Source organism: Sinocyclocheilus grahami, unplaced genomic scaffold, assembly GCF_001515645.1.
Source record: "Sinocyclocheilus grahami isolate Dianchi unplaced genomic scaffold, SAMN03320097.WGS_v1.1 scaffold146.1, whole genome shotgun sequence".
In the NCBI taxonomy this organism is placed as follows: Eukaryota; Metazoa; Chordata; class Actinopteri; order Cypriniformes; family Cyprinidae; genus Sinocyclocheilus; species Sinocyclocheilus grahami.
The window spans coordinates 306,086-327,839 of NW_015505325.1; the positions used below are offsets into that span (position 1 = coordinate 306,086).

At 35.4% G+C, this 21,754-nt stretch overlaps 1 protein-coding gene and 1 long non-coding RNA gene across 2 annotated transcripts in view; one reads left to right on the plus strand and one right to left on the minus strand.

Moving 5' to 3' along the window:
- Positions 1-21,754, plus strand: part of LOC107591764 (protein FAM19A2-like) — a 105,097-nt gene that overhangs the window by 78,205 nt on the left and 5,138 nt on the right. Inside the window, exon 3 of the mRNA XM_016281001.1 lies at positions 19,192-19,341. Within this exon, the coding sequence (XP_016136487.1) occupies positions 19,192-19,341 (150 nt within the window). The remainder of the gene's footprint in view (positions 1-19,191; positions 19,342-21,754) is intronic.
- Positions 4,742-20,196, minus strand: LOC107591765 (uncharacterized). The gene is made up of 3 exons (XR_001609904.1): positions 20,127-20,196; positions 13,088-13,092; positions 4,742-4,752 (listed from the first exon to the last, which is right to left on the minus strand). It is a non-coding gene; the product is annotated as an uncharacterized lncRNA (long non-coding RNA).

The window sequence follows — 21,754 nt, forward strand, 5'->3', positions numbered from 1 at the left end:
TCCCCCCGTCCTCTTCCCCTCCTCCTCCTTCACCACAGCATCTTCCTCTCCCTCCTCCTTCACCACGTCATCTTCCTCTCCCTCCTCCTCCACCATGTCCTCCTCATCCTCCTTCACCACGTCCTCTTCCTCTCCCTCCTCCTTCACCACGTCCTCCTCCTCTCCCTCTTCCTTCACCACGTCCTCTTCCTCCTCCTTCACCACGTCCTCTTCCTCTTCCTCCTCCTTCACCACGTCCTCTTCCTCTCCCTCCTCCTCCTCTCCCTCCTCCTCCTCCTCCTCCTCCTCGTCTCGTCTATTATATCCAAAGTATTCTGCATCACTTTGATGTGTAAGAACCAATGAGGTTTGACTTTTGATGTTCATAATACCATAGTTAATGTAGTCTGTGTATACATGTTTTGATCAGGGTTTTGATTTGATTTGAAAGTGAATAAAGTCTTCAATATTATATATACAATCAAATATATACAATCACATTCATACCATATTGACCATAGTGACCATATTGCATCAGACGTTGTATGGATGAATCCCCTATATGTCCTTTTCAGAGTTTGAAACTTTTGAACCCCATTGACATTTTTATTATTTGAACAAAAACAGCTCAAACATTCTCCAAAATATCTTCTTTTGTGTATCATTCTTTGACAGAATTGTCACTTTGGGTGAACTATCCCTTCACGTCAAATAAAAGCAGCCTGTTCCTACATTGTACATACAAGTTTGTGAAAGGCTTTCTGAAAAGCTTTGTTTAACTGACAAGGACAGTTTAAAATACGAGAAAGAGAGAGCGAGAGTGACGTCTCCTGGGACATTTCCCGTCACATTCTCACTAGGTGGTCTCATCAGGGTTCTGTATAAATGTGCTGACCCTTTCCACAGGACCTGAGGGAGATCAGTCACACCACAAATATGTATTTCAAGATGCCGATGGAGCCAGCACTCTGGGACAGCATGCTGTCCTCTGACATTTGATGAGACTCTGGATGACAAGACGGAAATGAGGAAGAGATGAATGCAGAGGGAAGGAAGAAACACAGAAGAGCAGGATGACAGGAAAGGGGAAAGGTTCTGTTCCTCTCAAATTGGTGCCAAAGAATAACATCTTCGGCTTCAGCGGGATTGGATAGCCGTCAAAATGTCACTTTTTTCACTCTTTACCCCTCCTTTTGTCTCTCTCAAGGGTCTGAAGTGTATAGGAGAATATTTGTTTGAGAGTTGGCTGTTTGCACTGGGAGTTTGACTGAGGTGTTTAAATGTGGGTCAGCCTGAGAAGGAAGGAACACTGACCTCTGGATTATTGGATGAGGCCTGACCACAGCAAACAGGTCGTGTGATACTCATGTCTGCCCATGTTTCTCTTCTCGTTTATTCCCATAGGCCTCTCTCTGACATTTCAGAATATTTCAGACAGCCGTAGCCTATCTGCATTCTTTATACAAGACTTAAACAACAAAAGATAGTCTGAAAAAAAATCACCAATATGTGTAAGGTTGCATGGCATAGAGTATAATAAAACAATACTGCAGAATTGGTATGTATCAGCATTTTGGTTCAGGCAATGTGACATGAAGCATAAAAATTTATTGATTCATTAAAAAAAAAAATTCTCCCTTTCATTTTTTGGAATTATCAGTCCAATCAAGATGGGATTGCATTATTGCAGATTTGATTTTTTTATTGCAGTTTGAGAAAAATAGAATGTGTGAGAGCAATACCACTGTCCATTGTCTTTATATTCAGTATTGTGAAAAAGCAAGTACACACCTTGGAATTTTTTTTCTTTTTCAACAAATGTGGGCAGTGACTTTGATATGTTTGTTGTCTTTTATTCAACTAAACATCTGCACTTATCTTTCGCAATTTTTTTTATGTGTCATTTTTTAGAAGTCATTTACATGATTATTGCCTTTTATCAATTAACATTTGTGAAATGCCAATTCATTATCTGTCCTAATATGTTGGGGGGGGGGGGGTTTTTTCTAAATTTTTGGGGGGGGGGGGTATTTTTCAAGGGGTGTACTTACTTTTCCCACAGTAAGCGCACACATTTTCTGGCACAAGTAACTAAAATAAAGTACTGAAGCCAACATTTCTACATTGTTTTTTGTTGAATTATTGATATTGAATTATTAAATCTATCACCATCATGCAGTACCTGAGGCAAGTTATTTATCGCAGTGAAAGGAATGTAGCGACAGATCATTTGTTCTGAATTGTGATGTACATCTGAATGAAATGGATTATCAGAAAGAAAAGAAAAGAAGAAATGGAAAAAAAACTGTAGGGCAGGGACTTGTTTCTATCCATTGGTTGTTGATTGGATGAAGCCAGATCTGAATGCATGCTTGCAGTCAATTATAAGAAAGGGGCGGAGCTTAAGCGGACTAAATGATTGGAGAAGTCCAGTATACGTCACCAGAGAGAAGTCTGTCGTTTCACTGGAAGATCCAGTTGATATTCTGATTAAGAATTATGAGGTTAAAAATTTTAGTATAGATGAATTGTTCACAATAAGATCAATAACACACATTTAGAAAATAGATGGAAAATAAATAAATTTTCATTTCATGATTTTAAAATGTAGTATCTATACTGAGGCTGGTGTTGTAGTGAAGCAAAAAATTTTGGTCCCAATATACTCTATGAAACCTCCTCTGTGTCTCTTTTCTCAGTCAATGAAAATCTCAATGTGGGATTTAAGTGTGTTATCCTTAGCGTGTCTCGCACTCTCAGTAAGTCTCACTCCCCAATGTGTCTGTGTTTGATGGATGCCACTTTTTACCTCTATTCGATGGTCTGTAATTAATGTCAATGCTGCTGATGCCCTGATAGAGATGGAGAGTGAGAGATAAGAGGGGGAAAAACAAGCTAGGGCAAAGTGCTTGCTGGGCAGATCTTGCGCTCAGCCGTCATTTTACATGAACCTCTCCATTTCACAGTTATCAGGAAGGGATGATCTTCTGTCTCCTGCTACGGGGGGCTTAAATAATCTAACACCCCACTCTCCCAAAGAGAGCGTATGCTGGAGGACAGCATGTTTTAACAGATTAGCAGATTAGAGGGCAGTAGAGCAGATCTCTCCACCTGCAATGCCTCACGCAGACCTCTCACTGCCAGCCGCACACCTGGAAGGAGACAAGACACAAACCAGATCAGAAGTGAGAATAAAATATCCCCAACATGGCAGTGATCTGAAATGTGTGAGAGAAATATGCTTAAGCTGGGTTTGTATTTGCTAGTCCTTTAATATTAGAAATTTAAATAAAACAAAAATGCTAATACTAATCCGCTTTTTTGCCGTAATTCGACTTTAATATTACATACTCTTTCTGGGCAATATTTTGATATTTAATGATGCTTCGATATATCTGCACGGGAAGTGATGTCATTAACTGCACATTCTCGCCATCTGTCTGTATATTTGTGACACATTCTGGGAACAGAACGGTTACTTTCTGTGCAAGAGAGGTCATTATTGCTCTCAGCCATACAGATTTTCAAAAGTGGCGCATAATCACACATGACAGAAATCTTCTTAGGGAAAACAGTAAACAGCAACTGTTCGGACCGGTTCAATTGCCTGATATTGCCTGACAGATCCTTACTTTAGTTTCATGGATTTGTTTTCTGTTACCACACACTGCCGTCATCGTACCTGTCTAAATATGATGTATTATATGGTGTTTAGCTGTCTATTGTGCTCCTTGCAGGAAATGCACAAGAAAATTGACTCACACTTGACTCACAATTTTTCAGTATTTCCATGGTATTAAATTGTATAAAAAATGTTTTATGTTTCATTGTTTTCTTAAATGGAAATCATTCAGAGATTGTAGTACAGATTCCATTTGGGCAATGTAGTTCTTTTTTTTCATCTGTAATTTCTGATAGTAAATGCCATTTTTCATCTGTAATTTCTGATAGTAAATGCCGTATACAGTGATATTTTAGTATTATTTATATACTACTATAGTAGTTATTCATATTTAGCTTTAGCTATTTACTACTATTTAGCTACTTTAGCTTTTATACTTTTTAGAATTAGCTTTTATTCTATATTTTCAATGTTTCAAGTTTTAGTAATTATGTAAAAAAAAAAAAAAAAAAAGTAATTTTGTCATTTTTATTTGTATATTTTTCATTTCGTTTTTTTGTATTTTTGTTAAATTTAATACTTCTACTTATTTCAAACCTATTTTGGTACTTCAGCTTGAACTTATTTTATTTCATAATTTATTATTGATTATTTTATTGAACTTATATTTATTTTAGTTGCAACATTCCTAATTTCCATGTGTTGTCTGTCTAATATATGTATTTTATTCTAGCTTTATTTCAGTTAATAAAAACAATGTTTAATAGTTTTCATTTTCAAGACGGGCAATATATATTTCAAAATCAACACTTCTCTCAACTTCCTCCACCATCTTTAAAAAAAAAAAATTCTTCCAATAGGTGCATGGCAATCCATTCTGTGATTGTCATTAATCTGAAAGATACATAGAGTGTTTCCTTACTATTTGGCCAAAACCTGTTATCTTAAAAGGAATTAGATATCTTTGGAAAAATCCTTTGTGTCAGCATCCTTAAAATGCCGTCTAGATAGGCAGCTCACTAAGTGTTGGAACAGTGCTATTATATCTGTGGAACTCATTAGGGACACTAGGATTCATAAGAACCATCCTGCTTTAATCAGGTTTATACACGCTCCAATAGACACTACAACAAAAGAGAAATGGGCTTGTGCTTTAATAGAGAAACAATCTCTTAATGACTGAAGAGAAAGCAATAGAGAGGGAGAGAGAAAGAGAGAGTGCACTGGTGCAGGTGTAATTCCATTATCCCTCTCAGTAGTGCAACTGCTCCAGGTGTCTGCATTACTCCAGAGCAGCAGGACGTTTTCTCTCATCAAAGCTTCGTAATCATCTCGCTAATGAATATAATCACTGCACAAGTGCAGACTGTGATTGGATGATAGCCTGAGATCAACCCCTCCCACTGATTATAAGCATTTTAAAGTCACTCACCCTTTCTTGGATAATGGGCCATTCAGAAGTGGCTGCTGTGATGGCCAAGATACACACTTGCAACATACACTTCCACGAACTGCATGAAGGCAGTACACGTTGGTGTATTTAATGTATTGTTTATGGAAATGGAAATCTTCCAAAGATTATGGTTCAGATTCCATTATAACTGTAGCTAATGGAGTTAAAAAAGATCAGTTAGTAGAAACTTTTTTTTTTTATTTGAAGTTTTTATCTAATGTTTATATAATTGTAATAATTGTTTTGTTTTCTTTACATTAATGAAAAACTTGAAGGAATTGTTTTCGTATTGTATTTTTGTTGTTTCTACAGTATTATTTGTATTTATAAACATCACAGATTTTATAAAAGGATTGCAAAAATTGCAGTCTTGTGTCTCACTGTCTAAAAAATGATAATAAAAGAAAGAGATCAAACCACTCTGGTGGTCCATGTGGAGAGAGCTGTAGCTGCTACAGCAGAGCAGGGTATTGTATAGGTAGTGGATGACACTAGAGAGCAGGTTAAAAGGGTTTTTAATGGGATGCCCATATTCCCAATCCATCTAGCCTCTGTTTTTAACACACGCCTCCACTCGTGCTGCAGTAAAGCACACACACAGCTATGTGAAGCTAGCTGCAGACACACACACACACACATGATGGAACAAACCCTACCAAAATTATCATTACATCAATACATCATTAAAAGAGCATCATCAGCATCGACCTGAAAATGATTGTAGTCATTTTTCATTTGTTTAGTCTTTGTACAATATCTCTTAAGATTTACAGATTTCTGACATTGTGTATCGACTGATAGCTAGATTCTCTCTTGCTTATATACTGTATTTGTATGTGTGTGATGGTAAATTATCTGTAATCTATATGAATTGTGATGTGTGTGGGGATCTGGTGAACTCTGGTGTGCAGTAGAGCTCAAATTGTCCTCTGAAATAGAGCCTGATTGAAATGGCCATAAAATGACACAGGCTTTAATAGCCATGTCATGAAACTCCCCCTCACAAAGCGGGAAGAAAAATCCGCTTGTAAAAGTGAAATATGTCCCTAGGGATGTTTACAGGGCTGGATCTCTAGAGGAGATCAGATGTCACCAGACTCACCTTTCAGTCCAGCTCGACCAATCAAAGCACATATTAAACAACAGATACAACAGATACAATAGATTATTATATTATATTATATTATATGGCAAAAATATTTCATATTTGAATTACTTGTGTGTAAACTAGACCACTATTTCCTGATATCATACACTCCCTCAACACACTACAATAATACACACAAAACCACGAAACACCACACGTTACATCACATACTCCGTCCAGCCTCTGCAATCATCGGTTTGTATAACATGTTTAAATAATGTATAGGATTGCATGTTTGAATGGCACAGAATATGTCTGTGCAATATGGGGAGATATTTTTAGTTACACTATGAATGACATAAGTTTGTGCGATCGCTGTTACATACTGTCAACATACATAATACAGCACAGATATTAGCAGTAAGTACGCTTGCCTGTCCACAATAGTCATGTATGAAATGGAACAGGTGGAAACATTTACAGTAGTAATAATTTAAAACAAACTACTACAAATACACACAGGCAGTCACAGTGTGCAAAGAGATTCTGCTTTACGGAATAATCTGAAATGAGGTTAAAATGTGTCTGGAGCAACATTGTTGCGATGAACAAACACTTTTTGGTGGATGAATTATTCCTCGTGAGGCTGTTGCAGGAGTGTGTTCAAGCGTACCATGGTGTTTCTTCAACTAGATCTGTCTCATCCATCCATCCATTTGAGAAAATATACTTAAGTAAAAAAAATAGAAAAAAATATTTAATTCAGCTAATAACAAGTAATTTTTAACTTTTTTTCAACAAATCGTCTTGCCACCACATTTCAAATTATGTATACTGTTTATTAATATTCTGTGTGAAAATTACATTTGAAACACTTTTGGAATAACATTTTATTTATGTATTTATTTAAGCTAGGCTACTAGCATTTTGTGTATCCTAAAATACAAAATTATATATAAAGTATTTATGTATGTATGTATTTATTTTTTTCATAATTTTACAAAATTACAGTTTTGGGATATGATGCATAATAAAAAATATTCTGTTCACGTGATATTTAGCCTTATTTTTCATTGTTTTGTTCTCACAGCACATATTTTGCCTCAAGCATGCAAAATATGCAAGCATGCTCTTCAGGGACACTGTTGTCTCCTTGGCAAGCAAGTGTTGTACATTAACTTGATAAATGAATAACAATTATTGAAATATAGTTTATAATTTTTCAGTTTTTATTATTTATTTATTGTTTAGATTTTTTTAGTTTAATGTGGCCTTCATATAACAAAAAATACAATATTTGAAATCTGCGAGGTTTATTAAAAATCAACTCACATAAGAGAGACACCCATATGCACAAGAATCCCAAACCCTAAACCATGGCAAAATCAGAGAGTATTGATTAGATGTAAAATGAAAACTATAAGAAGGGGATACAACTTAAAAACATGACCAAAACACAAGACATGGCCTTGCACCCTCACATTTCCAGAGCTTGTTAAGACATTATTTCTCACTGTCACAGTGCAGTAGTTTTCTAATATGTTTGTCTCTATTGCTGAGAAATATTTTCAGTATGAATGTGCTTTCAAACCTACAGATGGAGCGAGAAAAACCCATTACCTTTAGCAATGCATCTCTTTATACATCTGGTCTTATGAACAGTCAAACAGGTTAATGGTATGAGAACTTGTGTCTGCGTTCACGGCATTGTTTTATAATACCTGCCTGGAATCTGCTTACAGTGTATTGCAGTGCAGTGAACAAACAATTGAGTGCATAACTACGACTACACACACACACACACAAGCATAGTGAATTCAGTGAGATATTAAAGCCATCCAAAAGATCGATAACGAAATGAAAGCTTAAGACCTGCTAGTATAACACAGTAGCTTCAACAATAGCTTTGTGCTCATCTCGCTACACTTCTCTGTAGTAGAATATCTCTTATAATTTTTTTATTCCCACTTCCTTTCTCCCTTTGTCTCTCTTCTGTAGGATATGAAATATAATTTGATATAGAGAGTTATAGATAGTCAATCTCATGAAGTTCTTCCTTCCTCCAGAGTTTAGATCCAGCCGTGCAATATCACACATGATTTTCAAATATAAAGACCTTGATTCAGGTGTGTTCCACCTGGATTCGTGTACTGAACCAAACACATTTCATTATGAATATAAAACTTCAAAACAGTGTGTCTTTTTTTTTAAAGTCAATTATTGGTGTATATTTCATGCTGTCTCTGCTGGCTTTGTGTGAACCTCCTAAAAGCATCTGTGCCCATGTTTGTAAAACTATTTAGCTCATCTTTGTGAATGTGTACATGAATATGTTTATGCATTTGACGGCTCTTTTTCTAAAAAGCTGATTTTAAAGCTACACCACAGGGGATGTGCCTTCAGAGACCGAATGACTGTCAGTTTCCCTACAGACATTTGAGATCTTTAAACAAGAAACTGTTTGATATATCAGTGTGGGATTGTATAATTATACAGTTAAACTGGCTCTTGAAATCTGTGTGTTTTGTGCTGGCATATCAAAAACTTCCCATCATCATCATCATCATTATGACCAACTGCAATTACAGTAATGTGTTGTGATAAGTTATTCAGAATTTAAATAAGAAAGCCTTTTAAATTGTAATTCCCAAATTTGAAATTAACTTTAATAGACCTCAGTCAGGGTAGCGTCATATTAAATTCTTGACAGGAATGAAAACGAGGCTGTGAGGGATAGAAGTATAGTGCGTTCAATGGACTGTGTTGTTGTTTAACAATAAACTGATTGTTCAGCTGATGAAACTTTTTTTCAAATATAAACATATAATCGATAGATTAATAGTTGGTCAGTATTCAGAATTTTGTCCAACCCTGATAAGTCTGTACATCAAGAAATTGCAAGTAATGCAAATCCGTGTTATTAGAAGGGTTCACTGTGATGATAGCTTTGGGAAGGATATAAACCTAGAGATCTCAAAACCAGAGCAGTGATGCATGAGAGCCCAAGACAGAGAGTTTCTGGAGACTAAGTGAGCTGTCTTAGTAAATCCGGCAAACACCATGAAGATATCATTAACATACTGAGCAATTAACAGCATCTCTTGTGGCTGCTGGTAAGGTGCAAAATACAAATCTTTTTTCCTTCCATCCTGATGTTTTCTGATGCATCAAGCTTGTCTCCCTGTCGTCTTGTGGTCCCACGATACAGGAAAGCCATGGCCCTCTCATTCTGATAACAAGTATTTGCATTTGGCATTTACAGCCGATTTGGGCGGCACTCCCTCTGAGCTACGCAATGTTTCCCTCACAAATTGAAGGTTTTCCGTCTGTAATGACCGAGTAATATAATTCACCCTACTGAGAGGATCCAACACTCACAATATTTACATCTTGACTTTTCAATCAGTGGAGTTTGATAAGTTTTTATTAAAACAAGCAGAGGGGAAACCACACAGAAACTGAGAGAACATCTCAGTCTCACTGTAAAACTGATTCAAAACTAAGAGGAAAAAAATAATAATAATAATAATAATAATAAAAATAATAAAAAGTAATATATTTAATATTATTACATAAACATTTTAAATGTTCCATATTTATGGAACATATAATGAAATATTAAATAGCTGTCTATAAATAAATGGACAGACAGACAGACAGAAAAAAGCCAAATAGGAAACTGTGAAATACAAAATTGAAAGATAGAAATGAAGACCTGGGATGAGAGAAGGAAAAAGTGGGAGGTGACAAAGCGAGAAATGTAGACAAAGAAAGAATAAAGAAACATAACTCCCCTAGGACAAACACACACTCCCAGACCCCCTGATTCGAACTACTCTCAGGCGCTCTGTGTGTGTGTGTGTGTGTGTGTGTGTGTGTGTATGAACACGCCTCTGGTCAAATCTTCAGGGGCCATATTGTGGAATCCCATCATGCTGGGAACACAGAAATGAAATACTCTGTCACTGCAGTTAGTGAGATGCATGATGAGAAAGAATATGGTTGAAAGAATCATTTCTCAGCTGAGAGGTTGATCTCTCGGGACGGTTGACATTTTCACATTTCACATTTCACATTTCACATTTCACACACACACACACACACACACACACACACACACACACAGAGCACAGGCTGCTGACCAGCAGTGTCAGCCCCCATTTTGACCCAGTCAGGATGGATTAATTTGATGTGAGGTAATGTGTGCAGAGATTGAATTGATTGGCTGTTTCACCCTGCGCTGCCCATCCACTGAAGGACAGAGCCATTCCAAAAGCAACATAAAGCATGCTCTGTTCTGAAGGATATTTCATTCCAGCACTCACAAGAATTTCCTCTTCCAACTAGCTAAAGGTCATTCCATTCTAACACTGCTGAAGCATTTGATCATGTCGGTTGGTTCATCTAGTCCTTTACAACACAGTAGTTCCATTGCTTAGCCTGTTCCTCATGTTCTGTTGCCGGTCAAGGTTTGTTCACACAAGATCTGAAGCAATTAAATTACACAAAAGTACAGAAAAAATCTGTGCTGTAACTATTTGCACCATTTTTTTTGTATAATGCAAAAATCTATTTATTTAATCAGTATTTTTGTCTCACTTTTATGGAAAAAAATCCTACATTTTATACAATATATCTTGAAATAAGCTAACTGTATTTTTTTTTCTTGTTTTAAAAGTAAATACAAAAATGTTATTTGAGATTTATTTACCTTTATTTAAGGTAAAGAAGGCAAAATCATTTCAATAGGGTGCTATTATATCTGTGGAACTCATTAGGGACACTAGGATTCATAAGAACCATCCTGCTTTAATCGGGTTTATACATGCTCCAATAGACACTACAACAAAAGAGCAATGGGCTTGTACTTTAATAGAGAAACAATCTCTTAATGACTGAAGAGAAAGCAATAGAGAGGGAGAGAGAAAGAGAGAGTGCACTGGTGCAGGTGTAATTCCATTATCCCTCTCAGTAGTGCAACTGCTCCAGGTGTCTGCATTACTCCAGAGCAGCAGGACGTTTTCTCTCATCAAAGCTTCGTAATCATCTCGCTAATGAATATAATCACTGCACAAGTGCAGACTGTGATTGGATGATAGCCTGAGATCAACCCCTCCCACTGATTATAAGCATTTTAAAGTCACTCACCCTTTCTTGGATAATGGGCCATTCAGAAGTGGCTGCTGTGATGGCCAAGATACACACTTGCAACATACACTTCCACGAACTGCATGAAGGCAGTACACGTTGGTGTATTTAATGTATTGTTTATGGAAATGGAAATCTTCCAAAGATTATGGTTCAGATTCCATTATAACTGTAGCTAATGGAGTTAAAAAAGATCAGTTAGTAGAAACTTTTTTTTTTTATTTGAAGTTTTTATCTAATGTTTATATAATTGTAATAATTGTTTTGTTTTCTTTACATTAATGAAAAACTTGAAGGAATTGTTTTCGTATTGTATTTTTGTTGTTTCTACAGTATTATTTGTATTTATAAACATCACAGATTTTATAAAAGGATTGCAAAAATTGCAGTCTTGTGTCTCACTGTCTAAAAAATGATAATAAAAGAAAGAGATCAAACCACTCTGGTGGTCCATGTGGAGAGAGCTGTAGCTGCTACAGCAGAGCAGGGTATTGTATAGGTAGTGGATGACACTAGAGAGCAGGTTAAAAGGGTTTTTAATGGGATGCCCATATTCCCAATCCATCTAGCCTCTGTTTTTAACACACGCCTCCACTCGTGCTGCAGTAAAGCACACACACAGCTATGTGAAGCTAGCTGCAGACACACACACACACACATGATGGAACAAACCCTACCAAAATTATCATTACATCAATACATCATTAAAAGAGCATCATCAGCATCGACCTGAAAATGATTGTAGTCATTTTTCATTTGTTTAGTCTTTGTACAATATCTCTTAAGATTTACAGATTTCTGACATTGTGTATCGACTGATAGCTAGATTCTCTCTTGCTTATATACTGTATTTGTATGTGTGTGATGGTAAATTATCTGTAATCTATATGAATTGTGATGTGTGTGGGGATCTGGTGAACTCTGGTGTGCAGTAGAGCTCAAATTGTCCTCTGAAATAGAGCCTGATTGAAATGGCCATAAAATGACACAGGCTTTAATAGCCATGTCATGAAACTCCCCCTCACAAAGCGGGAAGAAAAATCCGCTTGTAAAAGTGAAATATGTCCCTAGGGATGTTTACAGGGCTGGATCTCTAGAGGAGATCAGATGTCACCAGACTCACCTTTCAGTCCAGCTCGACCAATCAAAGCACATATTAAACAACAGATACAACAGATACAATAGATTATTATATTATATTATATTATATGGCAAAAATATTTCATATTTGAATTACTTGTGTGTAAACTAGACCACTATTTCCTGATATCATACACTCCCTCAACACACTACAATAATACACACAAAACCACGAAACACCACACGTTACATCACATACTCCGTCCAGCCTCTGCAATCATCGGTTTGTATAACATGTTTAAATAATGTATAGGATTGCATGTTTGAATGGCACAGAATATGTCTGTGCAATATGGGGAGATATTTTTAGTTACACTATGAATGACATAAGTTTGTGCGATCGCTGTTACATACTGTCAACATACATAATACAGCACAGATATTAGCAGTAAGTACGCTTGCCTGTCCACAATAGTCATGTATGAAATGGAACAGGTGGAAACATTTACAGTAGTAATAATTTAAAACAAACTACTACAAATACACACAGGCAGTCACAGTGTGCAAAGAGATTCTGCTTTACGGAATAATCTGAAATGAGGTTAAAATGTGTCTGGAGCAACATTGTTGCGATGAACAAACACTTTTTGGTGGATGAATTATTCCTCGTGAGGCTGTTGCAGGAGTGTGTTCAAGCGTACCATGGTGTTTCTTCAACTAGATCTGTCTCATCCATCCATCCATTTGAGAAAATATACTTAAGTAAAAAAAATAGAAAAAAATATTTAATTCAGCTAATAACAAGTAATTTTTAACTTTTTTTCAACAAATCGTCTTGCCACCACATTTCAAATTATGTATACTGTTTATTAATATTCTGTGTGAAAATTACATTTGAAACACTTTTGGAATAACATTTTATTTATGTATTTATTTAAGCTAGGCTACTAGCATTTTGTGTATCCTAAAATACAAAATTATATATAAAGTATTTATGTATGTATGTATTTATTTTTTTCATAATTTTACAAAATTACAGTTTTGGGATATGATGCATAATAAAAAATATTCTGTTCACGTGATATTTAGCCTTATTTTTCATTGTTTTGTTCTCACAGCACATATTTTGCCTCAAGCATGCAAAATATGCAAGCATGCTCTTCAGGGACACTGTTGTCTCCTTGGCAAGCAAGTGTTGTACATTAACTTGATAAATGAATAACAATTATTGAAATATAGTTTATAATTTTTCAGTTTTTATTATTTATTTATTGTTTAGATTTTTTTAGTTTAATGTGGCCTTCATATAACAAAAAATACAATATTTGAAATCTGCGAGGTTTATTAAAAATCAACTCACATAAGAGAGACACCCATATGCACAAGAATCCCAAACCCTAAACCATGGCAAAATCAGAGAGTATTGATTAGATGTAAAATGAAAACTATAAGAAGGGGATACAACTTAAAAACATGACCAAAACACAAGACATGGCCTTGCACCCTCACATTTCCAGAGCTTGTTAAGACATTATTTCTCACTGTCACAGTGCAGTAGTTTTCTAATATGTTTGTCTCTATTGCTGAGAAATATTTTCAGTATGAATGTGCTTTCAAACCTACAGATGGAGCGAGAAAAACCCATTACCTTTAGCAATGCATCTCTTTATACATCTGGTCTTATGAACAGTCAAACAGGTTAATGGTATGAGAACTTGTGTCTGCGTTCACGGCATTGTTTTATAATACCTGCCTGGAATCTGCTTACAGTGTATTGCAGTGCAGTGAACAAACAATTGAGTGCATAACTACGACTACACACACACACACACAAGCATAGTGAATTCAGTGAGATATTAAAGCCATCCAAAAGATCGATAACGAAATGAAAGCTTAAGACCTGCTAGTATAACACAGTAGCTTCAACAATAGCTTTGTGCTCATCTCGCTACACTTCTCTGTAGTAGAATATCTCTTATAATTTTTTTATTCCCACTTCCTTTCTCCCTTTGTCTCTCTTCTGTAGGATATGAAATATAATTTGATATAGAGAGTTATAGATAGTCAATCTCATGAAGTTCTTCCTTCCTCCAGAGTTTAGATCCAGCCGTGCAATATCACACATGATTTTCAAATATAAAGACCTTGATTCAGGTGTGTTCCACCTGGATTCGTGTACTGAACCAAACACATTTCATTATGAATATAAAACTTCAAAACAGTGTGTCTTTTTTTTTAAAGTCAATTATTGGTGTATATTTCATGCTGTCTCTGCTGGCTTTGTGTGAACCTCCTAAAAGCATCTGTGCCCATGTTTGTAAAACTATTTAGCTCATCTTTGTGAATGTGTACATGAATATGTTTATGCATTTGACGGCTCTTTTTCTAAAAAGCTGATTTTAAAGCTACACCACAGGGGATGTGCCTTCAGAGACCGAATGACTGTCAGTTTCCCTACAGACATTTGAGATCTTTAAACAAGAAACTGTTTGATATATCAGTGTGGGATTGTATAATTATACAGTTAAACTGGCTCTTGAAATCTGTGTGTTTTGTGCTGGCATATCAAAAACTTCCCATCATCATCATCATCATTATGACCAACTGCAATTACAGTAATGTGTTGTGATAAGTTATTCAGAATTTAAATAAGAAAGCCTTTTAAATTGTAATTCCCAAATTTGAAATTAACTTTAATAGACCTCAGTCAGGGTAGCGTCATATTAAATTCTTGACAGGAATGAAAACGAGGCTGTGAGGGATAGAAGTATAGTGCGTTCAATGGACTGTGTTGTTGTTTAACAATAAACTGATTGTTCAGCTGATGAAACTTTTTTTCAAATATAAACATATAATCGATAGATTAATAGTTGGTCAGTATTCAGAATTTTGTCCAACCCTGATAAGTCTGTACATCAAGAAATTGCAAGTAATGCAAATCCGTGTTATTAGAAGGGTTCACTGTGATGATAGCTTTGGGAAGGATATAAACCTAGAGATCTCAAAACCAGAGCAGTGATGCATGAGAGCCCAAGACAGAGAGTTTCTGGAGACTAAGTGAGCTGTCTTAGTAAATCCGGCAAACACCATGAAGATATCATTAACATACTGAGCAATTAACAGCATCTCTTGTGGCTGCTGGTAAGGTGCAAAATACAAATCTTTTTTCCTTCCATCCTGATGTTTTCTGATGCATCAAGCTTGTCTCCCTGTCGTCTTGTGGTCCCACGATACAGGAAAGCCATGGCCCTCTCATTCTGATAACAAGTATTTGCATTTGGCATTTACAGCCGATTTGGGCGGCACTCCCTCTGAGCTACGCAATGTTTCCCTCACAAATTGAAGGTTTTCCGTCTGTAATGACCGAGTAATATAATTCACCCTACTGAGAGGATCCAACACTCACAATATTTACATCTTGACTTTTCAATCAGTGGAGTTTGATAAGTTTTTATTAAAACAAGCAGAGGGGAAACCACACAGAAACTGAGAGAACATCTCAGTCTCACTGTAAAACTGATTCAAAACTAAGAGGAAAAAAAAAATAATAATAATAATAATAAAAATAATAAAAAGTAATATATTTAATATTATTACATAAACATTTTAAATGTTCCATATTTATGGAACATATAATGAAATATTAAATAGCTGTCTATAAATAAATGGACAGACAGACAGACAGAAAAAAGCCAAATAGGAAACTGTGAAATACAAAATTGAAAGATAGAAATGAAGACCTGGGATGAGAGAAGGAAAAAGTGGGAGGTGACAAAGCGAGAAATGTAGACAAAGAAAGAATAAAGAAACATAACTCCCCTAGGACAAACACACACTCCCAGACCCCCGAACTCCTCCCGGGCGCTGTATGGCAGTGTGTGTGTGTGTGTGTGAGAGAACAATGCCTCCGTTCAAATCTTCAGGGGCCATATTGTGGAATCCCATCATGCTGGGAACACAGAAATGAAATACTCTGTCACTGCAGTTAGTGAGATGCATGATGAGAAAGAATATGGTTGAAAGAATCATTTCTCAGCTGAGAGGTTGATCTCTCGGGACGGTTGACATTTTCACATTTCACATTTCACATTTCACATTTCACACACACACACACACACACACACACACACACACACACAGAGCACAGGCTGCTGACCAGCAGTGTCAGCCCCCATTTTGACCCAGTCAGGATGGATTAATTTGATGTGAGGTAATGTGTGCAGAGATTGAATTGATTGGCTGTTTCACCCTGCGCTGCCCATCCACTGAAGGACAGAGCCATTCCAAAAGCAACATAAAGCATGCTCTGTTCTGAAGGATATTTCATTCCAGCACTCACAAGAATTTCCTCTTCCAACTAGCTAAAGGTCATTCCATTCTAACACTGCTGAAGCATTTGATCATGTCGGTTGGTTCATCTAGTCCTTTACAACACAGTAGTTCCATTGCTTAGCCTGTTCCTCATGTTCTGTTGCCGGTCAAGGTTTGTTCACACAAGATCTGAAGCAATTAAATTACACAAAAGTACAGAAAAAATCTGTGCTGTAACTATTTGCACCATTTTTTTTGTATAATGCAAAAATCTATTTATTTAATCAGTATTTTTGTCTCACTTTTATGGAAAAAAATCCTACATTTTATACAATATATCTTGAAATAAGCTAACTGTATTTTTTTTTCTTGTTTTAAAAGTAAATACAAAAATGTTATTTGAGATTTATTTACCTTTATTTAAGGTAAAGAAGGCAAAATCATTTCAATAGGGTAAAAAAATATAACTTTAAGATATAGTCTTTGAAACCATTTTGCTAAATCTTGTTTTTATGGATGTTTAAAAAATATACTGGAAATCGAAAATAATAATTTATTTATTTATTTAATTATTTATTAGCCGTCAGTAATTCTCTTACTGAATTAATTGCTCAGCATTCCAACAAACAAACCTAATAACTGAATAAAATATTATATTTCTAATATTATTTTATATAATAAATATTATATCTAATATTTCACATTCAATGTGAAGAGAGTTCATAGAGATCTAATATTTTGTTTAAAATGTCATTATTGTTTCAAACAGGCCTTTACTTGTATGCCAATTCCATGTCTCTGCACTTGTCTATTCTACATGTTCATTATTAGTTATTGAGGAAGTCCAGCAGCAGAACTATGTTGTCATGGTCATATCCAAAACCTTCATATAAACTGACTGCACAAACAGCTGGCTTTAGAAAACTTTTTTTTTTCTTAAAAACTAAAGTCAAAAACTAAGGGCACAACTTGCTTTCATGACAAATAAATCTGGAACAAGCAAGTGAGATTTGGAATAGAGGACCCAGCACAGATTTAGAGGTTTTATTTCAGGCAATATTAAAAAAAGTGCCCCAAAGCTGCAATATCGATCTATGTGCAAGTCCACATAACGGTCTCTGTACTAAAACTCCCTCCACAAACAGGGATCAGAAACTTTATACTACCTAACAGTTAGAAGAGTATCCCCCGTGAACATGTCGGCTGATGCTAAAACCCGCTCCAGCCATTAAGGGGCATGTTCAAAAGCTCAGACTAAATTTCAGCTGAAGCCTCTGGTGTTTGTTGGGTGAAACACACTAAGCTGTACTGATCCACAATAAACTGTTTTGAATGCTTCAGACAAAGTTGGTGGATTGAGAAAGATCAAGAGCGATCTTTGAAAAAAGGAATTCAGACGGGTTTTTTTTTACTTATTATCTGCATTTTTCTCTAATAGAACTCTGTGTTTTTTCTGTCTTGCCGTTTCAGTTTTAACGTTTCAAAGGCATGTCTACAAATTTCAAACACTTTTTCATTGATGTGATATTGAGATAGTGAGAAGGTGAAGATCTCTGCTAGATTTTCAATAATTTTGACGGCCTAGCAAGTAGCCGTCGGGCACCCAGAGCAGTTCTGTTATTAATTTTTTGGTTATGTCTTCTTTTCATCTCTGTGACCCTCAGAGCTTTAATTAAAGTTATCAAAAAATACTGGGCAAAGCTTGTTTTCTTCTGCATAAGAAAAACAGGCCTAGATTCTTTGAACAGACTAAAGTATTGCTATAAAAATAGCTAGAAATTATGGCTATAAATTTTACCTTTTAATTTATTTCAATTAGCTATATAAAGAATAACACAATAAAAAAGTTGTGCAATTAATCATGCCCCCGACCTGAATGCAAAATCCATAATAAAAAAAAAGATCTTATACTGTTAAAAATTATTTTACGTAATGTAAGTTGTATATAAAATAAAGATTATTGGAGTATTTCAGTCTTTCTACTTCAAAATGTGACGTTTAATTCAATGTGTTACCTGTCATCTGAACTGTGAAATTTACTAGCAATTTCTGAGTGAAAATTGTTTCTGCATCAAATTATTTCAGTGTACTACAACCATACAAGTTAAACTACTTTTAACGTACGAGACATCTTAAAAACATCTTGGTCATGGTGCAAGATACTAAAAACACTGAGAAAACATGAAAAATGCCATCAATTTAATGTAATTAAATTGAAATAAAATGACAAATTATACTATATTTATTCATTTATTAAATGACTTACTAAATTATTTAATATATTTATTCAAATAATCTTATTAAAATGTATTGATTAACAACCCAACTAAAACAAAAATAAATAAAACGAAACTGTACATAGCATAACAGCGGGAAAGTATGTGCATGCGGTAACAGACTGTGGTGAAATGACTGACTGCAGGTGTGCCTGTGTAAATGAGATGCTGACTGCAATGTCATTCAGAGACAAATGTTCTTATGAAATGTGTGTGTGTGTGTGTTTTGTTGCAGTGCACGTGAAGGCTGGCACATGTGAGGTGATTGCAGCCCACCGTTGCTGTAACAGAAATAAGATTGAAGAGCGATCACAGACGGTTAAGTGTTCCTGCTTCCCAGGACAAGTCGCTGGAACAACAAGGGCTGCACCCTCCTGTGTGGATGGTAAAATGGATCTTCAATTCATTTAAACTCTATTCAGGCAAATAGTGCTGAGATTTTAATACTAGCTTAATTCACTTAAAGTGTTTGTGCTGAAAATAATGATAATGACTTAATTTAAAAACTCATTGCGCTGCACTATTTCCATGCATTTAGTGTCTGGATGAACTGGGTTGTTTTGAAAATTCACCTTTATATATACAAGATTAAAGAGTTAAATGAGAAATTGTGCCCTGGATTTTTCATTCTTTCACCCTCTCCCTATTTCTCTCATTCTCTGACTTTCAGTCTCTTTGTCTCCCTCAGCTGTCTGGCTGTCTGGCTGTTTCATTTAATATTGTGTCAACACTGACCACTTGACAGAGAAATCGATCGTTATCTTATTTTGCCTGACTGTAAGCTCAGGAAAAAATAGCTCAAGTGTCTCTACACACAGAGTTCTGCGTGAGAGGAAATGTCAAATAAGCCATGTTTCACCCCATCTCATGCTTCATTCTTTCTCTCTGTATCATCTCAAATAGCTCCTCATCTGTTTGCCATTTTCTTGCTCCTGAGCTGATCCACGATCCTCTGTATTTAAAGAGGTCATGTCATATTTTTTTCCTTTTTCTGACATTTTATTTCTTTCCTTGGAGTCCACTTAAAATTTTAACCAAGATACTAAAACACTCTTAATTTATAGGGCTTAAATTTTAATGGAATTAATTAAATTAATTACAATTAATTACTGATGGGTAACAGATGGACACTTTTGGTTGTTGTGTCGCATCTTCCATCATAATTGGCACGTTTAACCCTCTACCGCATGGTGTGGCCATATGGCAACATGCTCTTTGTGTTCATTTCCTTGCCGCTGTCTCTTTAAGAGAACATTCTCTGTTTTTTTGTTTTTTTTTGTTGGAAAGAGAAGACCTTAGTTTAGCCAATGATGTGCTTTAGGTAAGTCACATGACATGCAGTTTTTTTCTGTGGCGAGATTTCTGACAGACTGCCCTCTCTTGTCGGTAGTTGCTAAAAGCAAACTAAAAAGTCAGTAACAAACAAGGACCAGTCCGTGTCACTTCCACAAAAACATCGAAAACATCACTGTTATGATATTATGATAACATATTCACCTCTCAAAAAAAAAGTTTTTATGAAATTAGTTTTTGGTAAATCGTTCAAATGTATGTGTTGCCAAGCGGCAACACTGTGTAATTGTGAAATGACATTATTACAATAGTTTAGCTAGCTAGCAAGGTCAGCTGCAATCTGTTAAACTGTAACAATAACAACATTAATACTAGTGATATAATGCTGATTAGTCATATGTTAATGGCATTTTTAATATGGTTATAATCAAATTGAAATGGCAATTTTATTTTGATTAACTATGAATACAGGTAACATTGCATCAGTGAGCACGGCCATATTCTATGGCAAGGTAATGAAGAAAATGGCAGAACTGGTTCTTCCTGCAGATGAAAAAAAACAGCTTTTTAATTTTTTCACCATTCTTAAAAAAGGTGATCTTTCAAGGATTATGGGGGGGGGGCTCATGTTCATAGTTTTCCTCTTATAAGATTGCTTAATGCTGAATTTTCATGAATGTTTTTGGTTTTATGTCAATGTTTTATGATACATGATATACTGTATTATATTTGTTTTAACTGTATAAATTTGCAATTTAAATAATATTCATGAAAAATTTAATAAAATTAAAAAATTATAAATCATTATTCAGCAAAAAAGAATGGAATAAATAAAAGCACAAGTTGTTGGAAAGTATGTATAAGGTGTCAATTATACTGTATGTATTGTGTTAAAGCTTATAATAGCACCACTAGAATCAACACAAACAACATTTCTGAGGACAAATATGAACTATAAGTAAACTTACACTTATTCTAAGTTATATCCACTATTGTATGCTGTTGCCGTATGGCAACATATCATAAAGTACCTTAAAATAATATTTATATATTTTTTTAAATTTTACAGCACTTCAAGTTAAGCCATTCTTAGAAAAGAAAAAGAGTCAAATATTTTTTTCTATAGGTCTATCATAATGCGTGCGGTAGAGGATGCCATGTCAACTTGAAACAGTTCAGCTTTCAAAAATGCACCCCTGGATTCAGTTGTGCTCCATCCAGCTGTTTTTGACATAAGTACATATCCTCTTTAAGTACTTATTCTGTACTGCCATGTTCTCGGTAAGCATGATTTGGCGAAGCGTGTTGCCTTTAGTAGTGCATATGTCAGGGAGCATGATTTTAAAAAAGTACGTGCACTAAATTAACAAGTTAAATCGACAGCACTAGGAATTTAGTTGTTCATGCCAATTTTCCACCCTTTGTCCAACCCTATAAATTAAATTAACAGGGTGCTTTTGCTATGACCTCTTTTACGATTGGCTAACATATCTCTTTGCAAAGCC